Source organism: Acromyrmex echinatior, chromosome 4, assembly GCF_024713525.1.
Source record: "Acromyrmex echinatior isolate Ae372 chromosome 4, ASM2471352v2, whole genome shotgun sequence".
Taxonomy (NCBI): domain Eukaryota; kingdom Metazoa; phylum Arthropoda; class Insecta; order Hymenoptera; family Formicidae; genus Acromyrmex; species Acromyrmex echinatior.
Window position 1 is genome coordinate 6397850 of NC_141855.1, and position 16533 is coordinate 6414382.

General features: G+C 25.8%; 3 protein-coding genes across 4 annotated transcripts; 2 read left to right on the plus strand and 1 right to left on the minus strand.

Annotated features, from left to right (window-relative positions):
• The first annotated feature begins 94 nt into the window (after positions 1 to 94).
• LOC105152556 (uncharacterized) lies at positions 95 to 8408 on the plus strand. Of its 2 annotated transcripts, XM_087405288.1 has the most exons (5): positions 95 to 898; positions 1722 to 2073; positions 2477 to 3898; positions 5275 to 6236; positions 6865 to 8408. In XM_087405288.1, the coding sequence occupies exons 2-5, from the start codon at positions 1735 to 1737 to the stop codon at positions 7028 to 7030; spliced, it is 2889 nt and encodes a 962-aa protein (XP_087261414.1). In that variant the 5' UTR covers positions 95 to 898; positions 1722 to 1734; the 3' UTR covers positions 7031 to 8408. The 2 variants fall into 2 exon arrangements, with proteins under 2 accessions (XP_087261414.1, XP_011065217.2); XM_011066915.2 differs by having other exon boundaries at positions 95 to 2073.
• A 158-nt stretch (positions 8409 to 8566) lies between these two features.
• LOC105152555 (prostaglandin E synthase 3-like) lies at positions 8567 to 9132 on the minus strand. The gene has a single exon (XM_087405289.1). It carries the CDS (start codon positions 8995 to 8997, stop codon positions 8704 to 8706), a length of 294 nt encoding a protein of 97 aa, XP_087261415.1. The 5' UTR covers positions 8998 to 9132; the 3' UTR covers positions 8567 to 8703.
• A 104-nt stretch (positions 9133 to 9236) lies between these two features.
• LOC105152554 (uncharacterized) lies at positions 9237 to 16139 on the plus strand. The gene is made up of 5 exons (XM_087405148.1): positions 9237 to 11191; positions 12276 to 12663; positions 13361 to 14776; positions 15364 to 15988; positions 16102 to 16139. The coding sequence occupies exons 2-5, from the start codon at positions 12289 to 12291 to the stop codon at positions 16137 to 16139; spliced, it is 2454 nt and encodes an 817-aa protein (XP_087261274.1). The 5' UTR covers positions 9237 to 11191; positions 12276 to 12288.
• Positions 16140 to 16533: the final 394 nt, after the last annotated feature.

Below are 16533 nucleotides of genomic sequence, written 5' to 3' on the forward strand. Positions count from 1 at the left end.
ATTTTAGAAAATATTTATTTTTATTTTTATATTTTTATTAGATTATTTTTATATTTAAGGTAATCACATTTTTTACTCTTAGAAAACAATTTATTTAAGTTTAATAATAATATCATTTATGAAATATTATTAAATATTATTAAATATTATTTAAATATAGAAAATGAATTCTGCAACATTTCATATTTTCAATGTTATTAAAAATAATTCTATTTTTAAAATATAAATTCATCACACACACACGATAAAATTTTGCGAATTTTAAAATTATATTTATTTTGTTCTAATATTCTGCACAAAGAATAAATAAAATTTATTACGAGTTGTCTGATACGTTTAAATTATTACGAATGAGAAAGAGTGTAATATACTTCAACATTCGACTTTACTGTCAATCGCGACTATTAAACTGATTTGACATTAAATGAAATTATAAGTTGCTCTCAAAGTTAGTCAGTATTTTCAAAATAATTAATACAGGTAGACTCTCGAGGCTGTCAATTTTGAATCGAATAAATTCGAATATTCATAATGAAAACTCAAAAAATTGATCTCGTCTTAAAATATTTATAAATAATTTAATCAGCAACGAATTTTAATGACTGATTGTGATGTTCTAATCGTTGATCGCTGTTGTTTGTAAACGAAGCGTGTGTCATAGCCTTGGTCAAAGCAGTAAAAGTTGACGATACTCCGAACAATACAACGACAATGGAGATCAGACTTCTGTGTTTTAATTTTAATCAAATAAATGACATAAGAAATTCAATAATTATTGATTTGTAGACGTCTCTTAGTGATAAGAAATTTCAAAGGAGGTATACAGGAAAAATACAATGTTTATCGATTTGTGAAAATAAATTTTGAATGAAAAAGATTTCTTAAATAGGAAATTCTGGTAAGCTGAAATTTGAATGCATTATTACGACAATCTTATGTTATAAATTTACATTATATTTATTCATCATATTATACATATAAACACTTACTAGTATTATATTATCTATGTCAGCACAATTTTGAAAAACTGCATTTCCTATTCAAAATTTTGAATTGAACAGTATTTACAATGTGTGTGTTGTGCACAGAAAAAACTAATATTATTTTTAGATTGAAAAGCATAGAGATATGCTCCATGCAATCCTTATAAATAAATAAAAATGCATTCAGGATTGAAAAGCATTCATTTTAACATTCGTTTTAACATTTACGTAAACCAAAGTATTTTTATACATCGCTATATATTAATATAAAAAATTTGTTCTAATTTCTTCCAAAGAAAGAAAAAGATTTTAATTAAAATCAGATAATTTTTTATGCTTTTAATTTTACCTTTTGTTTTCTACATAATTATTTTATATTATTTTATAAAAATAAACATTAACAATAATCAATTATCAATTTAATATCAGCAAGAATTAAATTTAATATTGTCGCATATATTTTCATGTATTTTATTTTATTTTTATTATGCATTTCTTAACATTATACATATAATGTTACGCATAATAAAAGTAAAATAAAATACATGAAGATATATGCGACAATATTAAATTTAATTCTTGCTGATATTATACATATATAATATTAATACAATATAAATATAAATATATTTTACATATGATATTGTGTGTATATGTATGTACAAAGTACTATTTATATATTTTATTACACTTAAAATTAGTTAATAAAGTTTTTTTGCTTTTAAATTCATTTTGTAGATTTTTGATCAGTATGGAAAATTATCAGATCATGAAAATCATTTTAACACAGCTGCAACAACAACATGGTCAATTGAAACATTTTTCGTCTCAAAGAAAAGAGATTTCGTATTCTGTTAACGAAGTACCAATATTTATTATGTATTTTTTAAAAAATCGACTTGAGATGCATGATATTAAGCTATTCTTTAAAGACAATACTCACGAAAGCTTTTTGCCAATATTCGCCATATATTATAACTTTTTATTAATAAATACGAATTTTTCCTCACAGTACCTTCTTAAGAAGGATTTGATATTCGGACACATGGTCGGTACATGGCCTACTTTATCACCTTATCTCTTCTTACAGGTGATTTATCAATAACAATCATATATTACAATAAACATTATATATACACACACACACACACACACACACACACACACACAATAATAAGATATCAAAAGACATCTCTTTTATTTTATCAATTAAATTCGGTTTTAGAGATACACAAATAATAATGTATTTCTTTGTTTTTCTTGGGCGTTAATTTATCATATATCTAATATTTATATCTAATATATGTATATATATATATATGTATGTGTATAAAAAATAATTAAGTGTAACTATATTAATAGAGATCGTGCAAAAATATTAGATATGTAATGATAATGATATTGTATATATGAAAATATTTTATATACACGCGCTCGCGCTTTATAATCAATTATCAATTTTTTCATATATTTTATTTATATAATATATACAGATAATATGGTATTCGAAGTGTGAAGATTTACTGATTGAATCAATCATGCACATACCATTGGATCTATGCGCGGAGATCTTGAAGATAACAATCAAACACATAAATGACTTGGCAATCCCTCGAGCTAGACGCCTTATTTTTCTTCTAATCTATAAAATATACAATAAATTCTTATGGTTACATTTAGGCACCTTGTCAGAACAAAATGTGACGAAATGCGTTCACCAAATAATAATGTATTTTGAAATATTGTTAGATTTACTTGTAAGCCCAAAGTTTGTTAGTTCTTGTTTATCAATCGAGCAGAAGCACTTACAACATGGTATTTTAGTGAAAAATATACTTCACTATATCAAAAAGTGCATGTATAGCAAAATAAGAAGTTACTCGGAAAATCATAATCTGAAACTATTTACACTTACATATGGCAACAATGATGATGAACATATGAATTATTATCACATACTTCCAATCAATGCGATAAAGTGCATTATAATAAGATTAGATCAGATATTGGCCACTCTACTCCTGAATCAAATCAAGGACGTTGACTCTTTCGAGTATATAATCTGGAGAAACATTGTTGATGATGAGAACACTATGATTTCATTACATCGTGCTATCATTATGGAATGTCACTGTCTTAGAGAATTTATAAAACAGAATGATTTTTTGATGAAAAATGAACAATTATTTCTTTGCCTGAAACAACTTATAGGGCCAATAAAATCCGAGGAATCTATTTTAACTCTTCAAGAACTCTGCCATGACATCAATAAAGGCAAGTTGCATGGTATAAAGGAACTGATTAAACGTTATAAAGAGTGGGACTTGTACACATTAGATTTTATCAGACAGAAAATAAAATGTTTAAGTCTTAATGATTTCAATGTTATACTCGAATATCTCAATTATAAACTCACACATCTGCATACTAAAAAAGAAAAGTACCAAGTATACGTATCAGTGCTGAAAATATTGATACATCTAAAAGAAGACGATTTACATATCATCATATTAGAATACATGGGGCGACATTTGGACGATAATTGTTTAGAATATCTATATAATGAAAAGTCCTTTGACACATTCTTAAGGCAAAATTTACTTATTGAAGAATTCAATAATTCCCGATCAATAATGAATGCTATTTCCCAGAGATGTCGTGCCTTCTTGATCTTTATTTTATTAAATCCAAGGGATGTGTTAAACAAGTTAATACTCTATGAGATAAATATTGAACCATCCAATAGTATTTTATTCCAAGGCGACTTTTTCGCATTTTTTATACAAAACTATTACTGCTTAATACAGGAGAAATATACCGTGCTGATGTACATTCTGAAAAATCTAATTTTACAGCAACACATGGCATTGCAAATAAATTTTTGGAGATTTATTAATAAAACATTGGAGTATCAGGTGATAAACAATGTTGTAAATGAAATAAGTATTATGTGTATAAATTTTATTATTATGATTATAATTTTATTATTAAATTCATATTATATCAAGTCAGATTACGTCATCCGATGTTTAGACACATATTTCTATAATTTTATTATTTTTTTAATTGTAATAAAATTTATAAAATTTGTAGTAATTTTTATTCATTTTTTTTTATTAGAATGGAGATTACTTAAGGATATTTGATAGACGTATATAGCACATTTACATTAATATTTATACTTTAAACAAGCTATCTACATATAAAAGTAGTATTTCTAAGATTCTGTTCTTAATGAACGACACATTTTTCTAATTTATTTATTTATTCCATTTATTATAATTTTTATTATTATAAACTAAAAATAATAAAAATTTTTAATTTTTTGTATAAGTACTTTGAGTATTCAAAAAAACTTATGCAAAGTTTCATTGCTATTCACATTGCTATTAGTTACAAATATTTAGAACGAATAAATATTTTGTTTATTTATTGAACTAATTTCTGCATCGCAATAGCACTTCACATAAATAATCTTGAATACATAAAGTACTTATATTAAAAAATTGTGATTTTGTCATTTATTTTATAATACATTTCCAAACATTTTTATTACAGCATAAATTAAGAAAATAATATTATATTCTTACTGAAATAACTTATGATCTAGATGATAAAACCATCATAAAAAAAATTGGTTGTCTTACTTTTAAATGCGATTTAAAATAATCTATAATGTTTTCATAATTTTTTTATTATTTGTTTTGTGTAAAATATCTATCGAACATCTTTAATAGATCATTGGTATCTTTAAGAAAATGAATCTTATGAAAATTGATCAAACAAATGTATTGCAGTATTAAAAAGTAGAAAATATTTTTGCATACATTGTATTTTTCTACTAAAGTTACAGTTTTCATAAACATTTTTTTTTTTTAATTTATGGCTTAATCTTAATTTACCTATAATTATTTTTACAAAATACAATCTTTCTATATTAAAACAGATATATTTTACATAATATTTTATATGTATAGTTTTTAACGTCACATTGTAATGAGTTATATGAATTTTATTTATATTACGCAGTATTCGAATTATGTAATAATTATGCTAATTGAGTCGATTATTTAAATAACCGAAATTTAGGGAATAAAAATTTGTATTTGTTAAACAAAAATGTATCGCTTTTTTAATATATTATTTGAATATGATTTTATTCGAATGTATGTTAGTGATTTGAATATACTGATTGAAACGTATGCATATAATAATAATTATTATGTATTTTTTATTAATTTTTATTTTGTTAGAATTTTTTATTATATTTTATTTCTAAATTTTTTTACAGATGATAACTGCAGATGATGTAATGAATGAAATTTGCATCCCTTACCTGACTAATTGTCATTTTGACAATATACATATTATATTATCACATATACGAAGCATCTTAGAAAAAGGGCTCTGCACAAGCAAAACTAATTATGTATCGTTAATAGTAGTATTAATCAAGAAGGCATCACTACTGAGGAGATCTAATGCAACATTTTCAAAATTCGCAATTTATAAATGGATGATACTTATAAATGACATGTTGAATTATATGAATATTCCGGGTATATTGACAAGCAGTCAATACGATTTAATATACTTAGCCTGCAATTATGTAGAACCGCTTGATATGAAAATTATAGAACCTAAGATGAATACACTGAGTATAATCCAGGAATACGCTAAACGTTGCTTCCCTGTGTACCAACTATTGCGCAAAGATCCACAATGCTATCCCAAATTGCGCAGTTATGCGCAATCTTTCAGTCTTGACCGAGAAGCTTTTATACGTCACGTAATGTTGCACAGCTTCGAGTGGGAGTACATAGAATTTGCATGTGAGTTGACATTCGAATTCTGGCGCGAATTTGGTTGGTCCGACGAGATAATAGCATACGAAAATATAATACGCATAACGGCCGATGTATCACAAATTGTTTTGATACATTTAGACACATTTCCCAAATGCACATTTATAATGTTACTATACGCAATCATAAATTACTGCAAAATTGTGATAGAGAACATGACAAGTGACAAGTACGAAGCAATTTGTTACATCTTGTTCAGCACTCTGTCCTCCATGAATGATGTTGTCAGCAAAACGTGCTATTGTAATATGTACAATATTTGGCTTAAGCGCATCCAAAATATAAACCCAAATATGGAAATAGAAAAATACTTTGATGAAATCTATAAGTGGATTGACAGCATCTTTGAATACGAGATTGAGACAATACCCTTCATAAATCAAGAATGGTGAGTGAATGTCTTCCTTTTTCAAACTTAATGTTTAATAGCAAATGTGTTTGTTATTTTTCTTCTCTATCACTTTCATTTTAATTGAATTTCATTTTCATCATTGTTTATTTTTCGGTTTAAAAAAGGTTTGATATAAAAGTGATGTTTTAGTATTAATTTATTTATATATCAAAAGAATATTTATGCATTTTATTATCTTTTATTATTGATTATTATCTTTTTTATATTTTTTTTTTGCAATTTGCCAAAAGAGACATTCTGACAACTTTAATAAAATTTTATTGAAATATTGAAAAAATATTATATATAAAACGTCAGTTTAAAAAAATGTAAAGGCAATTGTATCTTAAGTTTAAAAAAAAAATTAAAAAAATTTTTCTTAACGTATGTACTATATTAGTGTACTATATTAATTATATATATAATGTTAATATTAATTATAGAATTATTTATATTATAAAGTATCACAAAAATATTATAACAATATGACATATTAGAGTGTTACGAAACAAGATATAATTTCGATAAAAAATTTTTTATCTAAGAACATATACATATAAATACTCGTATATATGTTAATTATATCTATATATTGTATGTTAAATATATCTATATACTTTTTCAGTATTTGTAATGAAACTTTCCACTGCAAATATCACGGTTTTGTAATTAAGAAAAAAATCGCAGCAAAGTACAATGCATTCATGTTCATACGCGAATGCATCAAATTACAGAATAATACAAAGTTTCAATACTACGAGCAATTAATGCGAAATTTATTCTTCTTATAATTTATTTCCGAAGAATAAATTAGCTACTGTAAATATAGGTGACTTGGGACAAGTGTAGGTGACTTGGGACAACATGTATTTTTTGTTAAATTCAATCATGGAATTCATCCATGAGTTTCTAAAGTTTTAAATTTCCTTTAGAAACTCATGGATGGATTGAATTTAACAAAAATACATATTGTCCCAAGTCATCCACATTTACGGTACACTTTTGTTACACTTGTTAAAACATCAAAAAAGTATTTGCATATTCCATCTTTTCTAGAAAAGTAAAACAGTATGATTTTTTTCAGTCTCCTAATCAGAATACACATTTTAATATTTCTTTTATATTGAAATTTAATCAAATATTTTGTTTAAAATTTTTTCTGTTTTTGCTTGAAATCGAAAAAGAATGCAAATACTGTTTTGATCTTTATATAATATCGATAATCGTTTTTTGTATATTTTCTTTTATATTAATAATTTGTATTTTTTTATACAAAAATATATTTTTTATGTAATAATACGAAAACTTCCTTTTTTTAAATATGAATTTTCGAAATTTTCAGGACATTCGATTGACTACGCAAAATCTTTGTAATTATTTTTCTAATTAAATATTAGTTATAATATAGCCTAAAGTATCAAAATAATATATAAATTTAATACCATGAAAGAAAAATATTCGGAAAAATTTTTCTCCTCAATGAATAATATTATAATTGCATTTGTGGGATGCATTTTATAATAACATTCAGTATTTTTACTTACAATTTTCAAAGATATGTAAACATTGTAACATCAATACGTAGTTGTATTTGTTTCAATGCTTTATATTTATTCAACATTTTTTGTTGTGTTGAAATTTTTCTGAATACTTGATTTTTTCGCAAAAAGGAAATCATTGTGCAAATAATTGTCCTAAAAAATTGTAATTTGGATATTGTAGTTGTAATATCTTTCATTGCTTTTTTGTGTATATTAATTTTTATCTACCTTAAAAATATGTTTATTTTTGCGTGTATTAATTGTTTTTCGATATTTTAGTAATAATTTTACACTTTTCGAGATAGATATGTAAGAAAAAAGCAATGAAAAATTGCTTATTTAAATAAAATAAATACATCTTTGTTGACATTCGATGATTTTTCATCGAATTCATTCTAATAAAAAAGATCCGTTTGGATGCAAATTTGATTTTTACTTTGTGTGCTTAACGACATAAAATACATATCACTTTATATACATTTAAATATATATAAAATATATATATATATATATGTGTGTATATATATGTGATATGTATTATTGAACTAATTGAGATTAATAGAATATACATATATATACAAAAAATTAAAAAATATGACAGAATTTTATTTAAAACGTATAGACAAACATTATCTTTATTTGAATCCTTCTTCTCAATTACATACAATAGATGAGAGAGACCTGCGGAGGATCTTCGAGAGTATTACTGTCATCGATTGTTGCCGCACTGAATCTTTAGTTTTCTTTTTTTTTTCAGTCCAGTTTGCGCGCTCCGTTTGCAACACGGTCATTTTAACAAATTTGCAATTGAAGATACAAACAGCAAGGCCTACTGAAATATTGCCCGTTCGTGCACTATCCTTAAGTTGCCATTTGTCTTTAATGTAATTAATTACTTGATTGATGTGATTATTTTTATCATTTTAATCATATAAATCGGCAAGATCTTCATCATCACTATCAGCGTCATTGTCCCCTAATTCATTCAATTCGTCAAAATTTGGCTCGCTATCGCCCGAGCCGCTTAGACCACCCATCTGTCGCATCATCTCTTCTAAATCTGGCGGGTTACTTTCTTCGTCAGTATCGTCTTCATCCTTCCATTTGTTAAAATCGCTCTTTAACCAGTGAGCCTTTGTTTTGTCTTTAATTAATCGTGGCCAATATGGTCCCTCTTCTTTCTTAGCAAGAACCAACTCAAAAGTTCTGCCCTTCATATTTTTTATGGTTTTATTGGGCTCAATTTCTTTGTACAGATTAATTGTAATTTTATGAATTTTTTTAATCTGTACCTCCCTCTCCTTTGAAGTATATCTTTTCTGGTTCAATTTCAATAACAAGATCTTTACAATCTTCTAAGCAGATAGAGAATCAAACTGAATAATGTATAATGATTTTTGTTACAACTTATTCGGATATGATGTAACTTAATACGATTTTGATCAAGCAAAAAAAAATTGAGGGGATAGGCGAAATAAAGGCCTACAAAATCTTGATATTAATAAAAATTAAAATAACTATGCTATTTTTTTATACACAAATGAATATAAATCAAATGAATTTATGTTATGTCTTTAAGAAGATATGTTACAATATTTCTCTATTACGATTAATATTACATGAAAAAGTTAATTGCCGAAAAAAGGACCTAAATAGTTGTGCCTTTATTCCGCTTTTATTTCTTCAATTATATTATTTACCGTTAGTACAATTATTCGCATAATTGATTGGACATTTTAAAAAAATTGTATATATAACCAAGCTATCGCATTTCTTTTTAAGAATGGATTTTTTGAAATTCTAAGAACGAACGAAATCCTAATGCGAAAATATAGAAAATATACAATAATTTTTAAATTAGTAGCGATTAAAGTTTTCGAATCACATTTTTAATTTATTTTGGCGCATATCGTACAGAGTACTATCGCGCTATTAAATTGACATTTTGTGATATATTTCAATATTAATTATGCGTATGTAATGTATAAATAAATTCTGTAAAAGCAGGAACAATTTTTAAGTAAGAATATCATTACATATTTGTATAATAATCTTGATGTTGCTAAAAAGGTCTTTTATGATAATATCTTTTTCATGGCACACTTGAGCACGCGAAATATCAGTTTTATGAAGAATTATAATTGCTATTAATTTAAAAATTATTATAATCTCGACATTTTCGTAATAGAATTTTCATCTTGGAATATTCCAAATAGTCTTAAAACTCTTAAAAGGAAATTCTCTCAGTGATTTAGAGACATCGTATATATTGGGTCATCTGGTGTTGATGGTCAACACCATTTAGTGACAAAAAACCGCGAATACTTTTTAGATGATCCAATAATATATGTAAATGAACAATTAAAATTATACAATGTAAAATTATACGTGCGATATAATACAATGTAAAATATTATACAATGTAAAATATATATATTATATGCGATATAATAAATTAGTTTATAAAATAAAGTCTGTAACATCTTATTCGGAATCACGTTGTAATTTCAGTAGTATATATAGTAGCATAAATAATAATTTTACGTTTCTAAAATATCAAAATGTTGAAGGGTTATAATGATTTTTAAATTATAAGCATTTAAAATTATCAAATTATATTGTTAAAGTTCGCTTTTAGATATAATACAACGCAAAATCCAACCATATTTAAGCATGTGAACTTTATACGATATAATTCGGTAACTTTGTTTATAATTCAAAAACTAATTTAGCCTTGATATTTTGACTTCAAAAGAATTTTTTCAAAATAATTTAGAAATCAATCCTTAAGTGTTGAAGTACGATCTTTACTGGACACCCAGTATATATAAATATATGTGTGTATGTATGTGTATATGTGTGTATGATAAAATTTAATAAAATTTAAAAATTACGTCTATTTCGTTCTTATATTCTGCACAAAGAGAGAGTAGATAAAAATTTGACGAACTGTCTGATACTTTCGAATTATTACAAGTAAGAAGGAATGAAATATATTTTAACGTTTTACTTTATTATTATCCGACTGTGATTCAACATTAAATGGAACTACAAATCGCTCTCAAAGTCAACTGCATGTCGACCGCACATGTTTTCAAAATACTTAACACAGTCGAACTCGAGACTGACAGATATCATCGACTCGGGTAAATTCGATCGTCCAAAAATTTTAAAAATTGGTGTGTATTTTGTCTTAAAATGTTCAACAACAGTCGCTGCAAACAATTTATCCAAGATTAATCAGCAACACGAATTGTGACGATTACTCGTGAAATTTCAATCATTGATCGCTGCTGTACATACGTGTACGAACTTCGTGTATCATAGCTTCGTTCAAACAACAATAAAATCGACGATACTCCAATCGATGGTGATGAAGATCGGACTTCTGCGTTTTAATTTTAACTAGACGTAAGGAATTCAATAATTATTAGTTTATAAGATTTTTAGTGATAAGAAATTGTGTAAAAGATATAGAGAATTATTTGTGACGATGAAAATAAATGTTGAATAAGAAAGAAAAAATTTTAAATTTCAATGAGAAATCTTGGTGAGAGAGAGAGAAAGAGAGAGAGAGAGAGAGAGAGAGAGAGAGAGAGAAAGCTGAAAGTTTTGTGCTTTATAATGGAAATCATATAAGATAACGAAAATATTAGATGTAGTAAAAAGAAATCCATTATTTTTACTACATCTAATATAATGGAATGTTTTAAATTTGTATTAAGCAGTTCTCAACGAAAAGAGGCTTCAAGGCATGTAACAGCAATTTTAAGATAAAATTTATAGATCACATTATGTAAACTTATTATATTATCTATTTATCACCATTTAAATATTCTTTAGCGAGAGAAAGAAGATGTTTTAGCTTTTCTGGCAAATAATTATAATAATAATTTAATTACAATAATAATAATTATGTAGATAATTGTATTAATTTACATTAACAATTTATAATTATAAAAATTATATATTTATAATAGAAAGCAAAAATATTATATTTTGATGTGGAAAATCAGAGATTGAAAGGTATTTAGATTCTTCCTCTCTTCTCTATTAACTGACTAATTAATCGTAGAAAGAAAAGATGCAAGAAAACTTGTTGAGAGGAACAGTACTTTATATTTCAGTACAATTTGATTTACTTAAACCGAAACACTTTCACACACTACTGTATATTAATATAAAAAACTTGTTTATTCTAATTTCTCCAAATAAAGAGCAAATTATATGTATAATTATATTTTTAATTTTAATTATTAGGTGTTGGAATTAATTCGTAGCGTTTTTAATGAAAGAATGTTATTTATTTCACATGAGCATTAAAAAATACATTAATGAAAGTACTTCCCATCACTTGTAAAACGCTACGAATTAATTCCAACACCTAATATATATATTATATAATATTTAAAATATATTTTATATATATATGTACACACACACATACAACGCGACATTAAGATCTTGATTTTTACTTTTTAAATAATTTTCTCAGGTTTTTGGTCAAGATGAATCAAACTTTCTATCTTAATCTGCACACTATTGAGGACATGAAAACTCTCTTATTACGGCTACAACAACAACATGGCCAATTGAAACTTCTCTCGTGTCGAGCTTCGATTGAGAACATACGTTCTATCGATGAAATATCAAAAATGATTGGTTACTATCTGAAAGACCGATTAGGGATGTATGATATTAAAATATTTATTGCAGACAATGAGTTCAACACAAAATATAACTTTTCGCCAATATTTATAACGTGTTATAAATATTTACTATTGAATACGAATTTTTCCTCACAAAATTTTTTCAAAAAAGACATGAGATTTGGCCACGTAATTGGTTTATGGCCTACTCTATCACCTTGTCTCTTCATACAGGTGATTTATCAATAACAATTATATATTATCATACGCAATGTAAGAGTAAGAGGATATTCGAAGTATTATATTAATTTTCTTGCCTTTTTTATATCTATGACATATCACATAGCACAATAATAAAATAACAAAAAAGAGATCTCTTTCATTTTACTATTTAAATTCATATAGTTTTAGAGATAATAATAATGTGGTTCTTTGTTTTTCTTGAATAATCTTTATTTAAAATATTAAGTATCGATGCAAAAGATTAACGCCACAATAAAAAAGCTTGTTTCTATAGCGTTAAGAGAAAAATATTATCAACTAATAAAGAAGTAAAACAGTTATCATTTAATTATTTTATATACATATATGTGTGCGCATATATGTATAGTGATTAGTATACATACGCGCGCGCGTGTACAGTGAAATTATATTCTTCATTCAGAAAAAAGTTTCTTCGACTAAAAAAAAGTTTGTTTGAGTCAAAAAAATTTGTGCATTGCTATATGATTAAAAAAAGTTTCTTTGATTTGAAAATCTTTTTTTAAATCAAGTAAATTTTTATTTTTCTCAAAGGTATTATTTTCACTTTAATTTAAAAAAAAATCAACAAAAACAATTTCTTTAATTTAAATATAACTTTTTTCTATGAATTAAATAAATATTTCATATTATCTATTTTTAACATAGTTTAATTATATAATATCTACAGATACTATGGTACTCGCGGTGCGAGGATTTGCTGATTGAATCGCTCGTGCACATACCATTGGATTTATGCATGGAGATCTTACAAATAGCGATTGAACATATAACTCAATTGACACTCTTACGAGCCAGACGCCTTATACTCCTTCTAATCTACAAAATATACTATAAATGCCTGTGGTTGCATTTAGGCACTATATCAATAGGAAATATGAAGAAATACATTGACCAATTAATAACGTATTTTGAACTATTGTTAAATTTGCTTGTCCCTAAGTTTATCAATTCTCATAATTTATTTAATGGAAACAAATACGTACAACACGGTATTTTAGTGAAGAATATACTTCAGTGCATGAAAAAGTGCATAAGTAGCAAAATTAAAAATTATTTGGAAAACTATAATCGAGCAATGCTATTCAGACTCACTTACGGCAATTTCAATGAACATACGAATTATTACCAAATACTTTGTCCAAACGAGGTAAAATCCATTATAATAACATTAGACGAGAAATTGATCACTCTACTTTTGAATCAAATCAAGTATGTTGATTCTTTCGAGTGTGTAGCCTGGAAAAACATCGTTGATGATGAGAACACTATGATCCCACTACATCGTGCTATCATCATTGAATGTCATTATCTTAACGAACTTATAAAACAGAATAATTTTTTAATGAAAAATGAACAATTATTCCTTTGCCTGAAACAACTTATAGGACCAATGAAATCCGAGGAATCTATTTTAACTCTTCAAGAACTTTGTCATGACATCACCAAGGGCAAGCTGCACGGTATAAAGGAACTGATTAAACGCTATAAAGAGTGGGACCTGTATACATTAGATTTTATCAAACAGAGAGTACAATTTTTGAATCATAATGATTTTTATATCATACTCGAATATCTCTATTATAAATTCGCATATTTGCATACTAAAACAGAAAAATACCGGGTATATGTATCGGTATTAAAAATATTGCTCCATCTAAAAGAGCATGATTTGCACAGCATCATATTACAATACATAGAACGACATTTTGACGACAATTGCCTAGAATGTCTGTATAATGAAAAGTCCTTTGACACATTCTTACGACAAAATTTATTTGTTGAAGAATTCAATAATTCGCGATCAATGATGAATACTATTTCTGAGACATGCCTCTTGATCTTCATTCTATTAAACCCAAAGGATGTATTAAGCAAGTTAATGTTGTATGAAATGAATGTTGAATCATCCGATAGCATTTTATCCCAAAACAACAAGTTTGCAGTTTTTATTCGTGACTATTATAACTTAAAAAAAGACCAATCAAACGTGATGATGTACATTCTGAAAAATATAGTTTTACAGCAACGCATGGCATGGCATATAAATTCAAAGGCGTTTATAAGTAAATTATTGGATTATCAGGTGATACACAATGTTGTAAATGTCACATTTGATGTTTGGATGTAATTCTATAATTTTTTAAATTATATTTTAATCGTAATAATATTTATAAAATCTACAATATTTTTAATTATTTATGTTATTACAAAGGAAGACCAAATAGATCATTTAAATATTTTAAAGAAAATAAATTTTTTGAAAGAATTAATTAAATTATACAATAAAAATTATACAATATATTATATGATAAAAAAAATCTAAAATATTTTTGTATACATTATATTTTTCTCTTATAAAATTACGGAAAGTTACACGAGGAATTTTTTTTGTAACTTTATTCATATTCATTATTTTTAAGACATCTTTTAAATTAATCTTTTAATATTAAAACAGATATTTAATTTAACATTTTATGTATGTATACATTTAGTAAACAAGAATGTATCATTTTTTTTAAGTATTATTTGAATATAATTTTGATCAATTTTTTTTGTACTGTTAAACGCTAATTAAAACATACATGGTACAATAGTAATTTGTATTCTTTTTTACGAATTATCATTTTATTAAAATTTCTTTTTAATATTTTATTTTTAAATTTTTCACAGATGGTAACTGTAGATGATGTAATACACGAACTTTATATCCCTTATCTGAAAAGTAGCTATTTTGAAGAGACCACCACACGTAATATATTATTACATATACAAAACATCGTGGCAAGAAAGCTCTTTACATATAGAACTAATTTTACACACTTAATAATAATATTAATTAAGAAGACATCACTGCTAAGGAAATTTAATGCAATTTTTTCAAAATTCATATTATACAAACTTGGTATAAAACTTATAAATAACATAATCAATGATCTATTATACACGAATCTATCATTGCCAAATATAGATTACAAGACAATACGCTTAAATAGCTATCATGTAGAACCACTCGATATCAAAAAAACGCAACCTACGATGAATACGATGGACATAATACAGGAATACGAGAGACGTTGCCTCTTTATGCATCAACGATTGCGCACAGATCCACGAGTTAATCCTAAATTGCGCAGTTTTGTGCAGTCTTTTAAGCTTAATCGAGAGGCTTTTATACGTCACATAATGTTGCATTGCTACGAGAAGGAGTACATAATACTTGCAAACGAATTGACATTCATGTTCTGGAATAAATTTGGTTGGGTCGACGAGATGATGGCATACGAAAACATAATACGTATCACTGCTGATGTATCGCAAGTCGCTTTGATGTATTTAGATACATTTCCCAAGCACACTTTTATAATGCTGCTATACGCAATCGTAAAGTTTTCTAAAAATGTTATAAAGAACATGACAAGCGACAAACACAAAACGATTTGCTATAACCTGCTGAGGACTCTATCTTCTATAAATACTGTTGTCAGTGAAACGTACTATGGAAAAATGTACGATCTTTGGCTTAAGCGTATTCACAATATAGATTCACATTTGGAAGCAGAAATATATTTTGATGAGATTCACAAATGGATGTATAGCATTTTTGAATACAAATTTGAGACAATGCCTCTTGTACACAAAAAATGGTACGTATGTTTTCTTTTCTTCCAAACTTAATTGTTAATTACAAAAAATTTTTTTCCTCTTTTCTATTCTTTTATTTTATTTGAATTCCATCATTGTTCTTCTTCGATTAAAAAGATTGATATAGTGACATTTTAATACTTATGTATTATCAAAAGTATTTAGACATTAAAGTAATACGTTTCTGAGTAATTCTCT